This window comes from Carica papaya, chromosome 3 (assembly GCF_054855325.1).
Source record: "Carica papaya isolate Zhongbai chromosome 3, ASM5485532v1, whole genome shotgun sequence".
NCBI classification, from domain to species: Eukaryota; Viridiplantae; Streptophyta; class Magnoliopsida; order Brassicales; family Caricaceae; genus Carica; species Carica papaya.
Genome location: NC_142311.1, coordinates 11,866,872 through 11,882,924, shown reverse-complemented (window position 1 = coordinate 11,882,924; position 16,053 = coordinate 11,866,872). Strand labels below are relative to the sequence as shown.

General features: G+C 37.3%; 2 protein-coding genes across 3 annotated transcripts; one reads left to right on the top strand and one right to left on the bottom strand.

The window, feature by feature from the left end:
- Positions 1-175: 175 nt before the first annotated feature.
- LOC110821604 (mitogen-activated protein kinase kinase kinase 20-like) lies at positions 176-1,339 on the top strand. Its single transcript, XM_022051504.2, has one exon. The coding sequence runs from the start codon at positions 176-178 to the stop codon at positions 1,064-1,066; it is 891 nt and encodes a 296-aa protein (XP_021907196.1). The 3' UTR covers positions 1,067-1,339.
- A 423-nt stretch (positions 1,340-1,762) lies between these two features.
- Positions 1,763-14,174, bottom strand: LOC110821868 (FRIGIDA-like protein). Of its 2 annotated transcripts, XM_022051842.2 has the most exons (5): positions 13,933-14,174; positions 13,545-13,606; positions 10,108-11,167; positions 9,174-9,346; positions 1,763-2,423 (listed from the first exon to the last, which is right to left on the bottom strand). In XM_022051842.2, the coding sequence occupies exons 3-5, from the start codon at positions 11,156-11,158 to the stop codon at positions 2,001-2,003; spliced, it is 1,647 nt and encodes a 548-aa protein (XP_021907534.1). In that variant the 5' UTR covers positions 11,159-11,167; positions 13,545-13,606; positions 13,933-14,174; the 3' UTR covers positions 1,763-2,000. The 2 variants fall into 2 exon arrangements, with proteins under 2 accessions (XP_021907534.1, XP_021907533.1); XM_022051841.2 differs by lacking the exon at positions 13,545-13,606 and having other exon boundaries at positions 13,933-14,121.
- Between the last annotated feature and the right edge of the window lie 1,879 nt (positions 14,175-16,053).

Sequence of the window (16,053 nt, the reverse complement as noted above, 5' to 3'; positions counted from 1 at the left end):
AAACCCGGTTTCCCTCATAAGCTTCAGTTTCCGTAATAAGCTTCAGTTCCTTCACCTGATCAGGATAGGAGTGATAATCTATTTCCTCATCGGACATGGAAAAATTCATCCATTATATATACACATTGCCGTCTCACTTTCTCCAACTCACTTTGCTTTCAAACATAGCAGAAGAATGGCTCTTGTTCATCAAAACTCTCTGTTTCATGAAAACCAAAGAATGTCTGCGAGTGAAAGGTGTCAATCGAGCGTGAGCATGAGGTGGATTAAGCAGCTTGGTCGAGGTGGTTATGGCGTTGTGCACTTGGTGATGGTCACAACAAACTCAGTATGCAACTTGTATGCAGTGAAGACTGCCTTACCAAAAGGCACCATCGTTCTTCGCAAAGAATGTGGTATTCTGTCTCAGTTCAAAGGCTATCAAAGAATTGTCCAGTGCCACGGCGATGACTGGATATTCCTTCAAGACGAAGGCCATTACAGCGTGTTCCTGGAATTCGCACCCATGGGTTCCCTCCTGGACTTGCAGCAGAAAACTTACGGGGGAAAGATACCGGAAATTGATGTCAGGCAATTTACCAAGATGATTCTGCAAGGCCTTTCTTGCATCCACAGGAAAGGCATCGTCCACTGCGATCTCAAGCCCCACAATATTCTTGTTTTTGCAGCCGACGACAAGGACGAAATCCCCGAGCTTAAGCTCGCTGATTTTGGAGTAGCCAAGGAGCCAGGAGAGGTAGACGACGGGAAGTGGAAGCATCATTTTCGAGGCACTCCTCGGTACATGTCGCCGGAGTCACTGAAGTTGGGAGAGATTAAGCCGGCGCTTGACCTATGGTCGCTGGGTTGTATTATAGTTGAAATGGTAAGCGGGGAGTCGTGCTGGCCGCATAAGACAACTAAGGCGATGTGGGATCAGCTTGTTTTGCTGAACGAAACGCCCAAAATACCAGAGAACTTGACAAGAATGGGGAAGGATTTCTTGAGGAAGTGTTTTGCACTGAAGCCCCAAGCTCGATGGAGTGCTGATATGCTACTGAAGCATCCTTTTATAGATCATTATTAGCATCACAGGCCATGAGTAATTGACGATTTCAAAAGTAACAGTTGGAGAAAAGCAACAGGGGAATCCGTTATTGTTGTAAGAAGTCTTGTAGTGGATGAAGAAATACTTTGAAAAAAAATCTTGTAATAGGAGCTGAACCGGTTCAAGCATCTGAAAAATCTTGTATGATCTTTTGATGTTGAATATTTTGTTTGATTAAACACCTTGTTGCTCCTTCAAGCAAAATAGTATGAAATGAAATGAAAGAACATATGTCAATGTTCATCGACACAATTCATGGTGTTTTAGTTTGTTATTACTTTCCCTTCCTTCTAAACTCTACTAGCTTCAAATTTAACTTTCCATTTCAGTTGTTAAATTGAGATTCAAATTTTTTTGTTAAAGTTTTAGTTTTTTTTTGTTAAAAATGTTTTGTGAAATCTCAAAATATATAATTGTAAATAATTGGTACTTTCTTTCAACGTAAACTTCAACTCCATTGTTATTGGTACAAAAGTCCTCCGCCATCCTCCACCAGAGCTGTAAATGCGCCAACAGCAGAGAGATAAATCTTACGCCAACCCTGCTTAATGTCTTCCACCCCAGTATTACCCAGTAACAGCTTCATTCACATAATTCTAATTTCCATTTTGATTGAAAGAGAAATACGTGAAGAACATAGTTCTAACAAGTAAAAAGATAATGTCTGGACAAATATACATAAAAGCAACAATATCTTCAATTTAGCATATACATACTAAAACAGAGTGCATATATTAGAGGATCAAAAGGTCTTCTCGTACAACAGATTAAAATTAACAAGGCAATTTTTTTTCTGAGTCTTTTTTTTTTTTTCAAAATACTAAATTCATTTCATACACTGAAACATCCAGGAGGGTTAAGGCTAACAGTTAAAATGAGAACATCATAGTCACCTGTCTGCCGTCTTGCCTAATTAGTGAAGATAAGGGGCCTGGTACTGGTAGCCATTTCCAAAGTAGTTGCCATGACTGGGAGTGAAACTGTAAGTAGCCGACCCCAAAAGGGAGGGGCCATGGTTGTCCGCAGGTCCAGGGTAAACAAAAGGTCTGTCATAAACGTACTGTGGGTACCTATGGCTATCAGTGACTCTAGGATAGAATGTCTTGTCAGCAACAACATTAGTAACACGAGGCCCATATCCTGCACCATTTGCACGAGGTCTCTTGGGTTGAGGCTTAGCAGCTTCTGTTGCCCTTTTCTTATCTGCCTTGGCTTTCTCTAGCTGGAGAACCTTTTTCTGAAGGGGGTCAACGGGATACTGCTCCTCAAGATTATGCTCTTCAATGCACTTAATCACAGCCTTGAGGGCAGTCAGCTCCCTTTCGCTGACATCATTCTATGACACAAGAAATTAAATTAACTTATTAATCTGTCACAAAAAAATTAAATTGTGGAGCAAACACCATGGAGCACCAAATTAGAAGTTCAGAAAATTAGTGATTTACAGTTGGAACTCTTATGAGAAGAAATGCAATAGGTAAAAAGACTATAACCTACATTAGTCCTGCTCTTGACAACAGAAGCAAATTCTTTCAACACATTCTTTAATTTTGCCAACTACTCCTCCCTTCTCTCCCCCCCCACCCCAAAAAAAAGAAAAAAGAAAAAGAAAAACAAGTTACACATGGCATGTGCAACTATGACCAATCTAGTTATGCCAATCCGGATGAAGAGTGGACTCTACACCGAAGAAAGGCCCTAATTCTTAAGCTTGTAAAGAAAAGAATAACTATCAATAAGTACTGAGAAGCAGCTACGACATCCGATTACCATTTCCTGGATAAATTATTCATACACATTCTCTGTGCAATAACAAAAACAGTATAAAGAGTACCACCAGATGCATAAAGAGCAAATCATAGAGCAACCAAACCTTCTTGAAGCTTGACTATAGAATAATACTCATAAGGTCAGTACTGACTTTCTTTACCTAGAAAGTTCAAGGAAAATTATGGTAACAAAAGAATTCTTGAAGTCCAGTGTTCGTTAATTGCAAATAGGGAACTATCAATCAACAATTCAAGGTTTACTAGAAAACTAGGAAATAGGTGAAACACAAAGAATAGTTACTGATCCTAAATATTAACAAAACACTAAGTTTCAACCAGAGGAAAAACACTATACTCATTAAGATAATTTTACATTATATGCTCGTGTATATACTATTATTATTGGAAAACAACGAGCATATGTAAGAACTTCTCTCTAAAACTTCTCTTTCTAAAAACTTCTCTCTATTCTTCATTTCTGCCTAAACTTTCCAAAACAGATCCTTTCTTTCTATCAGTTTTCTTATTGTTTTAATCCTTTTCAAACACTCGGGAATAAGCTCAGGGCGTCTTGGGTCGGCCATAATGGCCGACCAATCCTCACTTGTTTAGCGAGATACATGGGGGTCTTAAAGCGAACAAAAGAAGTAAACATGGGAGTCCGGAATGACCAGAGATTCTTGGTAATTGAGAATAAAACTTTTGATTTGGTAAGCGAGGGAAGGAAAATGGATGGACTGCGAATTTGCGAGAACGGGAGAGGTTTCTGAACTTCAATATCTCTGGGAAAGGTGGAAGTTGATTGGTTGTCGAAGGCATTTGAAGAATTTTAATGGTACAACATCAAAACACCATGGGCGAAACATTTTCAAGGCCACAACCGAGATCTGTGGATATCGTTTGGAAAGAATAGGAGGGGTGTGTATCTACTTATTTTAGAATCATGGGAAAGGAAGACGAAGGACATCTTTATCCCGGATGAGTATCAGGGTAGCGGCTGGTGGCTCTTCATGGTGGCTGCCTTTGAGTTGGCGGACCAAAAGTTTGTCAATCTGGACTCCAAAAAATGTTCAGAGAGGAAGGTGGTTGTGTCAAGTGGAAGGACCTTAATTCGAGACGAACATCGTACGTTCTACTTTAGTTGTCCATATTGTGAAGCAGTGATCCAATATTCCAAAGTGCTGGGAGGAGGCTGAAGTTATGCGGCGGGGCTTAACACTACGAGGAAAACAGACTCACGAGTAAGGCAAACTAGATCCATGAAGTTTGTGTGGAAGGAAGCAGGCTGATCACCTGACTCGGCTCGCGAAAGCCTTGGATGGGAGATCAAAGGAGCTATGGTTTTAATGGCCCTGGCCCAACTCCTCTTGGGTTGTTGGGTATGAGACACGGTATTCACAAGAAGAGAAGGGTAAAAGTATTGTGGTATCGGATTTGAAGGCGGATGGGTCAAGAAGGAAGAAAGACACTCTTATGCCTATTTGGAGGCCCGTTGCTAGTAAAAATGTGTGTGGTGAGTCCTTGGTTTCAAAAGGGGTGCAAGCCTCGACAGATGTTCCAGTAGAGATCATGCAGTGTAAGGAAGGTGGACCCGAGATGGTCGGTGAAGAAGCAATCAACGGAGAAGAGCCGGTGCTTGTGCGACTATTCGATGAACATGATGCAAGTTTACTCAAGGGGATGGCGGATGAGTTGTCGGAAAACAAGATTGAGGACATGGAGTTTTTAGAGGAAGGGAAAAACCCTAACGGCAATGAGCAGGCACTTGTTGTGTTAGAAGAGGAGGCTCAGGCCTTGGATGCCCAAATAGTGACCGAGAAAGAGAAAGCAATCAATGTGTTCTTACAGTCTGAGGCACCAGTATGGCAAGTAGATGAAAGCAGCTCGAGTTGGGTCTTACACAATATCTGTAAATTCAGCAAGATGATGAGTGTTTCACTAGATGGGATGGAAGATCAAGTATTTGTTTTCTTTTCCGAAATATATAAAAGGCGTGTTGAGAGAAAAAAGATGGAAGAAAAGGGGACAAAGGAAAGAAAAAAGCCGAGGGAGGTATTCTGAGAGAGCTGAAAAGATTAGAATTTGTGGTAAATTATGATGGGAGGAAGAAGGAAGGGGAGATTGAGGAAGCACATAACAGACGTTAGTCTTAATGATTGACAAAATTGTGTCTTGGAATGTGAGGGGAATGAATGACAACAAGAAGAGGTCAGTAATCAAGAGCTGTCAGGGGAGATGGAAACCATCGGTTATCTGTCTACAGGAAACAAAAATGGAATCTATTGACCGCAATTTGTTTAAAAGTATCTGGAAACTGGGGAACATTCGGCCAAAGGAGCTGCGGGGGGGGGTTGTGGTGATGTGGAATGAAGATCGTGTTCGTTGCGTGGATGTTCTGATTGGTGAAGTCTCTCTGTCCATTTTATTTAAGAGCTGTAGCCGGGGGGGGGGGGGAAATGGATTGGGTATTCTCTAGAATTTACTGTAGAGGAAACAAGGAGGAGAGAGAACTTCTATGGAAAGAATTACATATTTGTAAAAAGAAATGGGGGTGCCACTGGGTGGTTGGTAGCGATTTCAATATAATTATGAAAAGAGATGAGAGGAGCAGTGGTAACTTTGAGTCTCATACTGCAATGGAGTTTGTTGAAGCGGTGGAGGAGCTTGATTTGGCTGATATTTTGCTGTTGGGTGGGCAATGGACTTGGACAAATCAAAGGGTTAATCCTTCCTGTTCCAGAATTGATAGATTCCTCATTTCTTCTTCTATTCTTCTTCAGTTTTCGGGAATTACACAGACCTTGCTTCAACAGACTATATCTGATCACTACCCTATTTGTCTCGCCTTTGATGGTATCCAGTGGGGTCCGGTTCCCTTCAGACTGGATAATAGGTGGGTGCATGAAGCAAAATTCAGGGCTCTGGTGGAGGAGAAATGGAAGGGTTATGAGGTATCAGGTACTGCTTCTTTTAGAATCGTGCACAAACTGAAAATGCTTAAAAATGACATTAAAAAGTGGACAAAAGAGGAATTGAGAAAAGAGGAATATATGGGCAGTCTGCTGAAGGAATTAGGGGACTTGGATGATAAAGAAGGTAGTGGAGGTCTGGATGTAAAAGAATTAAGTAGACGGGATGAAATTAAAGTGTTCTTTGCCAAACAGGACAGAATTGAAGAACAAACATGGAGACAGAAATCTAGGAAGAAATGGCTAAAAGAGGGTGATAGGAACAATAAATATTTTCGTGCTTCAGCTAGCCACCGAAGACGCAGCAATTACATTGAGGAGTTGTGGGTAAAGGGTGCGAAATACAGTGGTAATGACAAAATGAGAGAGGCTGCCACGCCTTACTTCAAAGAGTTATATGATGAAGAGTTCAAGATTCGGCCGAGACTTGACAGTCTAACTTTCAAGAGTATTTGCGTGGATAGCAGGAAAAACATTGAGGCTGTTTTCTCTGAGGAAGAGGTACTTGCTGCCTTAAAAAGTTGCAATGGTGACAAGGCACCGGGACCGGATGGTTTTCATATGAATTTCATCCAAGCTTTTTGGGACGTGATTAAAGATGATATCATGGAAGTACTAATGAATTCCGTCAAAATGGAAAATTTGTTAGGTCCCTTAATGCCACTTTCCTGGTGATGATTGCCAAAAAGAAGGGGACAAAGCATGTTAATGATTTTCGACATATAAGCTTGGTGGGGTGCATTTATAAAATTATTGCAAAAGTACTTGCAGCCAGGCTTGCTAGTGTTTTGGGTGAGGTAATTAATGAATGCCAACATGCGTTTGCGGAAGGGAGACAAATTCAAGATGCAATACTTGTGGCAAATGAGGTAGTGGATGAGCTGGTCATGAATAATATTGATGGCCTGATCTGCAAATTGGATATGGAAAAGGCATATGATCATGTCTGTTGGGATTTTGTCGACTACATGTTGGGAAGGTTGGGTTTTGGGCATAAATGGAGAATATGGATGAAAGCGTGTTTGTGTACCACATCTTTTGCGATCTTAATTAATGGAGGACCTTCCAAATTATCTTGGGGGTCTAGGGGCTTAAGACAAGGGGATCCACTTTCCCCTCTCTTGTTCATTGTTGTCATGGAGGTTTTAAATGGACTGATGTATAAGGCTCGTGATCTTGGTTTGATTAGAGGGATGACTGTTGGTAGAGGGGACAACAAAATGGAGATCTCACATTTGTTTTTTGCTGATGACACACTCTGTTTTGCCAACCGGAATAGAGAGGTCTGTTGTATCTCAAGAGCTTTCTCTTGTGTTTCCAAGGGGTGTCGGGCCTTAATATTAATCTCCAAAAATCTGAACTTGTTAGGGTGGGGAACAACAGTGAAGGCGACTGTTTTGCCGAAATATTGGATTGTAAGCCTGCCAAGCTGCCTCTCAAATATCTCGGGGTCCCACTGGGAGCTAAATTCAAAGATAAACTACCTTGGGATCCCGTAGTAAAAATGTTTGAATCGAGACTAGCGGGATGGAAAAGACAGTTTCTATCAAAAGGTGGTAGACTTACTCTTATAATGAGTACTCTTGCTAATCTTCCCATCTACTACCTGTCTATTCTTACCATTCCATGTAGCATTGCTAAAAGGCTAGAAAACATTCAAAGCCGCTTCCTTTGGGGTGATGGAGAAGAAAAAAGAAAATATCACTTGGAAAACTGGTTTGAAATTAAGAAACCGAAAACAGAGGGAGGTTTGGGTATTCGCTCTCTTGTTGAAATGAATATGGCGCTTAAAGATAAGTGGTTATGGAGGTACATGAAGGATGATGGAAAGTTTTGGAAAAAGGTTGGAAAAAGGTTATCGATGCTAGGCGGAGTGGGGCTGCTCTTGAAGGGGTAGGGAGATTAGACAGAAGGGGCCATGGTCTGGGTCTGTGGAAAAACATAACGGAGTGACCTATTTTCAAAGAATATATCAAGTGGCAGTTAGGCAGAGGCAATATCATCAGATCTTGGTAAGATAAATGGTTGGATGGGGACTGCCTTAAAGATAGATTCCCAAGTCTGTATGCAATTGCACAGGATAAACATATGCAAGTTGAGGATGCGTATTCTTGGGCGAATGGCAGCTGCTCTTGGTCGATTAATGTTAAACGTAATCTGAATGACTAGGAAGTTGGGGATTATCTTAAGTTATTGGGTTTGATTGCACAATACCAAATCAATGATAAATCAAACCATGCTATTTGGAGGCTGAACAAAAAGGAAGAGTTCTCTGTGTCTTCATATTATAAATGGATTATTGATAAGGATCCCAGTAGAGGGTATGCTTTCCCTCACAATCTGATTTGGAAAGCCAATCTTCCTCCGAGAATTGCTTTTTTTTGGCTGGGAGGCTTGCCGGGAATGCATTCTGACTCTTGACAGATTACAGAAAAGGGGTTTAAGCCTGGCAAATCGCTGTTTTATGTGCAGGGAGGCAGAAGAGTCTTGCTGCCACCTCCTCCTTAGCTGCCCGGTGGTGTATGAGTTGTGGTGTATGATTTACAACTTACTGGGTATTGCTTGGGTCTCTTCAGGTTCGGCGATGACAGAAGTTTGGGCATGGGGTGGGATTCACTCCACAAAGAATATTGTAAAGATTATTCCTCTTACTATTTTTTGGGTCATTTGGAAAAAAGAAATTATAGAGCTTTTGAGAGTAGAAGTTTATAGATACAAACTTAGAGATAAGTGGTTTATGTATTTTGGGTCTTGTATATTGGGGCATGACATTACTAGGGATGAAGATTTTGAGGATGTCATTGATACCCTTACGTCTCTATAAATTCCTTTGTATACGAGCGGTACCCCCTCTGGTGTCATTTTAATTTTATTCTAACTTTTTCTTTCAAAAAAAAAAACTATTATTGGAAAAAAAAGTAATAAGATTCTCAATGTTGCACATTTTGAGTAGGTTAAAAAAAGTCGAGATTAAAGAGTACTTCAATGCAAAAATGATACAACAAAGGACGAAACCAACAGAATATTTAGCAGATTAATGGGTACAGAAACTTCACCAAAAACAAGCAGCGGGAAAGGATCAAGTGGTACATAAGGCATGCAAAATATTAGCATTTCCTTGGCCTCAACCACTTGACGGAAATCAGATAACAGCAAAGCATTAAATTCTACCCAAAAAAAAAAAGAAGCCTCAACCATTTGACTAAAACCAGACAGCTCCATAGTTGAAGACTGTCTGCCTCCTGAATAATCAACTAAGATCAGGCGTGTCTAAGACGTTATCCTGACGCAAAATAATTCATGTTCATTTTCATGTCTGGCTCCTGAAAAATCAACTAAAGAACACACCTGGGCAGTGGGAGAGGCATTTCCAGGCTTTCCTTGTGAAGAAGCTCTCCTTGCCTCCTTTAAGTAAGATTTAAGTAAAGGCACAGGTGAGAATTGCTCTGTGAGCTCAAATGCAAAAGCTAGGTTAACTGCATCAATTTGCCTTCCACCATTTACAAGAACTTCAATTACACCTGAAGTAATGACATGAAAAGGAGAAAGAGAAAAAAAATTATGAAAGTTTAGGGAAAAAATATGACAGACTGAATAGGAAGCATTTGACTTTCTCAACAACCAAATCTTATAAGTTCGACCTACCACTTGCTTTAAGAGGCTCGATAAATTTTTCCAGAAAAATCCTAAAATGCCAACATCAAACTTCACAAGGATGATGTAACTAGTGATGCTGCAAGACTTTATGCTTATAATTTGGCTACTTCCTGCTTTAACAGTATTACTAGTGAATGATCGGATCATCCGACATTATCAATGCATCTATCCAACAAAAAGAGAAACCACACCTGTAACATGCATCTCCCATAAAAACCATGGAATCAATGTCAAGTTTAATGATGATCCTAACCAAATGCTGCAAGAGTTTAAATTCACAATATGGTTGCTATAGCAAAATGATAGGTAGATGAATGGAGGATTCTATTCTGGAATTTTCTTGATTGAACAACTCAGCAACTTTAGGAATGTGAACTTGTCATATCTTAGGTGTGAATCCAAGACCAATCTTCACACTAACTCATGAAGCAGTAATTCTCTCACGAGTTTCTCATGGAAGAAGCTAAAGAATGATGAGCTAAGTGAAAAACATTGCAGTAGATGGAGCCTCAATCATGCATAGTGTTTAGGTCAGTGTAGCTTCTCCGGCAAAAATCAGTAACTTACCTGAATGACAAAGAAATTCTAATCCATGTCAGACATTAAAATAAATAGCTTAACCAACCTGGCATTTTTTCTGACAGCCCAAGAGAGCGACACAAATCAGCTGTTTGCCGACGACGAGAGACCATTGGAATTAACCTGGAAAGTTGTTCCTCGTCAAAATCAGAAGCAATTTGGAATGTGTCCAGGAGTTGCAAAAATGCATGAGCCTCCAAAGAGTTCCCATTGCTAGCTTCCATGTCTAGAGCTTCCAACTTAGGCTTCCATTCCTCAGCAATTGCCTTTGCCCTCCGCTTAATTTCTTCTGAGATTACAGCGACAACAGAAGCCCGATCCAGACTCATTAATAAAATGCTCAGGCACTCCATCAGCATTATACAGGTTCGGCGGAGCCCCAAAAGGTTCGCATCTTTCTTTCCATCAACATTTGGCAGTTCCATGTGGTAAAACCCTTCAAGAGAGTCCAATACTATGCCGGCTGGACTGGCTGCAGCCTTTAAAGCAAATGGGATTTCTTCTTTTAAGGCAGCCAGGTTCTTACGGTTCTCTGATATAAATTTGTGCAGTCCATCTGAGTCCATCTCTATGCACAGTTTCACTAACTGGGGATAAGATCTCACTTCCAAATTTTCATCCTCGGGGGAGGTTTTAATATATTCCACAGTACATTCAACAGTGACAGAATCAAGAGCATCCTCTTCAGCAGTCGGGGTCCCATTGTCACCGTTAGAGGTAACAACATCAGGCTCCAGAGATGATACCTTCCCCTGCTTCTCTAAGGCACTGGTAATGACAGAAACAGCAGCATCTCTCTTCTCTTGAAGCCTCTCCAAAGAAGCTTGTTCCTTGGCTACAACAGCTGCTTCCCGGTTTTCTAACATTTCCCGGGCTTTCCTTGTTTTGCTTTCATACTCCTTTTCTTGATCTTCCAATTCATGAAATCGTCTCTTCAAGGACTTCTCCAGCCCATGGAAATGTTCCTCAAGTTCTTTCCATTTCAGATTAAGTGTTATGGCACGGTGGCTTTCAAGTTCAGCAAATGCTTTCTGAAGCTCTTGGATCTTAGAGGTTGTAGAGTCTATGAGTGTGGCCACTGATCTAGTATCTTCCATTGCAGAAAGCTGAAAGAAATACAGCAAGAGAACATAGTGAAAAATAAGTTAGCTATGCCAATGCACTGCCTTCAAGGTGTACTAAAGATGGACACAGAAGTAGCAACAGATTATAATCCAAAAGCAAGAGCAGCCCAACATAAGCAATTATTCTTTCCAAATTCTTCAATTTGAAGATAAAAGACCAGATAACAAGTCCACCAAGAAGATATAACATTCCACAGTAAATGTACAAAAGCATAATTAAACACCAACATGAAAGTAAACCGTGAGTAAATATATTGGAGATCTCTAAACCATAACATAGCCAGAGCCAACATTTCACAATAGCTTCTGTACTCAAAAAGGATAATGCTCAGGCAGACAGAGAGAGTCAAACACAATAAAAGCAATCAGCCTGAGTATGATCAAGTTATTTCAGCATACCCAAGAGGCACCCAGATAATAAGAAAAAATTGTTGGAAGCTAATAACAAATTTTCTAATGAGGAATTCCGTATCTTATAATCATTCATAATACACATGAACAAGAGCAGAAATCAATAGAGGAATGTCAAAATGCGACTGGTTATCTTATTAGGTTCAACTAATTCCAACCTAGAATGGAAGTTGCAGAACAAAGTATTAATAACAACTTCAGGAGATAGAAATCAAAGCCTCTATCAATCATTACTATGATAATATGGAAAGAAATAGTCCCTGTAGGAGTAATCCTATTAATTTTTGGCAAAAATTATCCTATTTACCAGAGAACACAGGTGAAGATAAAATGAAGATAATCTTACTGTCTATTGTAAACATCAAATGGAGAAAAGAATTCAAACAAAAACATAAAAGACGCTCAAGAAAGACTTTTGTACTTTCTTACTGTCTGAATATCAAATTCAAACCCCTCAGAAGCTATCTATTCTTTTCCAAAAAAATCAAATTATCCTCCAAGAATTGCTTTCTTTGCATGGGAGGCGTGCTGGGAAAGAATTCTAAATCTGGACAGATTGAAAAACATAGGCAGGATCATTGTTAACAGATGCTACTGCTGTCTAAAGGCTGAGGAGACGTGTAACCATCTACTTTTGTGGTGTCCTACTGCTTATAGCTTATGATGTAAGTTCTATGGTTTATTAGGGATTAATTGGGTTATCTCGGGTTCGGTCGGGAAGGAGATTTGGGTTTGGGATGGTTTCTATGTAAAAAGAAATATGACAAATATTATTTCTTTGACTGTTTTTTGGATTATTTGGAAAGAGAGGAACAGGAGAACTTTGGATAGTGTTGAGAGTAATACTAATAACTAATAGATAGGTGGATACATTTATTTGGGTCAATTATGGTAAGTCATGATATCACTAGTGATATGGATTTTGGAGATGTCATTAACACTTTAAATTTTATGTAAATGCTTTTGTACACAGCCGGTACTCCCATTCCTTTGGTACCATGTTAATACATACTTCACATTTTTTATATAAAAAAAAAAATTATTTCCTTACCAAAAAAAAAATTCCATCTGGCATAAGATTTTATTTTTGAGAAGGAAAAGTACAATATATTCAAAGAGCACCAAAGGAGTGCACAACGTACAAAAAAGTATTTACAACTCAAGCAAAATGCCTAGAAGGTCTCTGAGGTCCTCGCCACTATATAGTTATTGACCCCTAATAAAAAAACCTTAGGGCATTGAACCATGAATCTTTAAATCTATCAAAATTATATTCTATACCCTTAAAAACTCTCCTATTTCTCTTGTTCCACATTGCCTAAAAGGTCCATTCCACATAAGAGGAATGGCACCTTCAAGGACATTCCAAATCTTCCCAGATATTTAGCTGGACCCAGCTGCTGATAAGCAACAAATGACAATTTTTTTTAGAAGAAAAAGTTGCATTCTATTTTCGTAATAAGCCACAATGACATAATAGATTACTACAATGTCAGTTTACTTCCTATCAAACTGTCTTATCAATTATCTATCATTCTGTCTTATTAGTTACCAGAGCAAGCTTGCATGCATTACAAAAGCACATCTGCTTGAATATTTTAACAGAGTTACCATTTGTAACCGTGTGAATTGTTTCCAGCAACAAAATCGCACAAAATATGATATGCATGTTCATCATTAATTATTGCAAGACAAACGAAAATAACTACGAATTTTGAATAACTTAATCAGCAGCATAAAATCATAACGGTTTTCTAGACATTAAGACCCACAACCCCAAACTTGGCTTCAGCTTGGCTCGTACAGTGACTTACTCACTAATACGAAGTACATCCTCCAGAAAACAAACACCAGCTTAATATATCAATTTTGAAACTCGAAGTGATAGGAAAAACGCTCAACAAGAATAAGTAATCTCCGTTTGAGCATGGTAAAGACATGAGCTTACCAATAATTTGCCAAGTTTCTGAGCTAAGACCGCAAGAACTGTGTAAGAGAAATACTGACACCCTAAATATAAAAATAAAAACAAAACAAAAAAACTATAAATGATCAGAAAAAAAAAACCAAAAAATAACAAAGATTAAAGGCAAATCACTAATTACTGATCTCGAACCACAAGAGACAACCCCACAAATACATAAGTGAATTTCTCGTAAAACATTATCCACAGTAGCTCAGCTTAGTAGAAAGTTCAATTAAGCTCCATTACCGAAATTTCACATCGTAATCATGAAATGAAGCTACCTTTCGAAGAAACAACCAAACCCGATCTAGAGAACAGTAAGAAACACGAAAGAAATGAGATAATTAACTGACCGAAAAAAGAGAGTTACCTGATCGATAGAGTTGAAACTGCTCAGAGAATCGAGTGAATTCGCTGAAAACACTTATCAATCCATGTTGTGGAGTTGAGATTGGGAGTTTCGTGGTTTTGGTACTCAGCAATCCCTAGAGTAAAGAGAGAGAGAGAGGGAGAAAGAGGAAAGTTGAGGGAGGCAAAAGCGAGTGTTTTATGACAGGCACTCTGTTTTTTGCTTTTTATGGGGCAGTCCATTTCTTTCTACTTGACGCTTGAGTATGGTGTCTGCGCTTCGTTCAGTGGTTGGTGTCCGGAGGGCTTTCAGTAAAAACAGACGTGCTCGGAATACTTCCACTACATGGGCCTTCAGGAAAAGCCCAAACCCAAGTTGATCTTTTCTGTCTCAAACACCTACGCCCTCGTTACAGGTGTTGCGAATGCCCGGCAGGATTCGGGCAACACCGACCCTTAACCCGATTATTTTGATCTGAAGTCTCGACTTTTAACCAAGCTTAAAAAAAAGGCTTTGGAAAAATAATAGCATCCTAAATTTATTTAAATTTTTATGCAATTTTTAAAAATAAAAAGGTGTCCTTCATATATTAATTTTTATTTCAAAATAAAATTATTTAAGCAGTCTCGTTGATATTTTGTTGAAAATTTGATGGTCTCACCGTTTAAAAATAATTTTATTAAAAATATATTATTCTAATTTGTCAACATATTATAATAATGTTAAAAAATATAAAGCATAAAATTAAAATATTTATAATTAATATTATTAACTCAATTTTATAATAAAATTATTTTTTATAGACAAAAAAATTATTCACATGCAGAAGAATATTAATAGTTTATTTTTTTTATTTAGCCTTTTGAAAACGTTTAGATTATATAGAGTAATTAAAGTATTTATAAAGTTTTTTTACAAATATATATATTTAATTTTATTATAAAATAGTACGAGTCTAATTTAACTTTAATTTTAATTTTATAAGAATAATTGTACCCTTGATGAAGATAATTCATTTTTATTTTATACAACTAAAACTATATTGTTTTAATTTTCTTAATATTATTTCATAAATATCTATTTGGAGTGGGTTGATGTGGGTTAGTATGTAACATGGCTCTACCCTCAACCTTATCATATGTACCATTTAGTGCCTTAAAAAATTTAAGATATTTTTTTCGTTAGGTATTTATGTTATGTATATTTAATTTAAGTAGATTTATTATTTGTGATGGCTTTTTAATGATATTATTAAACTGCTCGTATATCTCATTAAATAAATGTCTAAAATATTAAAATTTTGTTGTTTGTAAATTTTTTATCATCAAACTAAGTAAACTTTATTATAGTTAATATATTATTAGATATTTAAATATACATGATAAATTAAGTAACATATATAATGTAAATAAATGATTTTATCATTACAGATTATGTAAATGTAATACATTCCGTAAGATTGAAATAATTTATTTTAGTTTTTAATTTTTTTTGTAAATATTTATTATTATACATTAATAGTATATTTGTCAATAACAACTTCATTCGGAGTTAATCTTTAGATATTAACAATGGTCATAATAAATTTTAAACAAAAATAATTTTAATTTTTTTTGTAATTTAGTAAATAGAAAAATTAAGGTTTAAATTACATTTACTATATGACCTAATCTCATAATTATGTATAAAGAAATTAAACCATTAGTATAGAAAAAATGTGCAAATTTTACTTCCATTATACGAAAGAAAAAAAATATATGTTTTATGTATTATCTATATATTTGTCATCAATTAGATGAATCAATGATATTATTTAAAAAAATAAATATAAAAAAAAATACGAAAAGCTCAACAAGTGTGGTAAGAAAATTAAATTATCATATGTTTTGTTCTCGTATATTTATAATTAATTTTACCATAATTCTACTCTAAAATTATTTTTGGGAGCTATGTATCATTTTTTAGTTATTTTATAAAACATGTATGAATAACTTTATATGTGAATAGTTTATAACAAAGTTTGGTTAAAAAATATATAAAATATTAGAAATCATATTCTATACAATTTTATTAAATATAAAGTATAGAAATAATTTATTTATTCCAATATATTACAAAAAAATTATTAAATTTACCGTAAAG

Coding starts and splice junctions, on each gene's coding strand:
- LOC110821868 (XM_022051842.2), bottom strand. CDS start 11,158: ATGGAAGATACTAGATCAGTGGCCACACTCATAGACTCTACAACCTCT. Junction 9,347..10,107: donor GCTGTCAGAAAAAATGCCAG/GTTGGTTAAGCT, acceptor TCATTACTTCAG/GTGTAATTGAAGTTCTTGTA. Junction 2,424..9,173: donor ATGCCTCTCCCACTGCCCAG/GTGTGTTCTTTA, acceptor CTTGTGTCATAG/AATGATGTCAGCGAAAGGGA.
- LOC110821604 (XM_022051504.2), top strand. CDS start 176: ATGGCTCTTGTTCATCAAAACTCTCTGTTTCATGAAAACCAAAGAATG.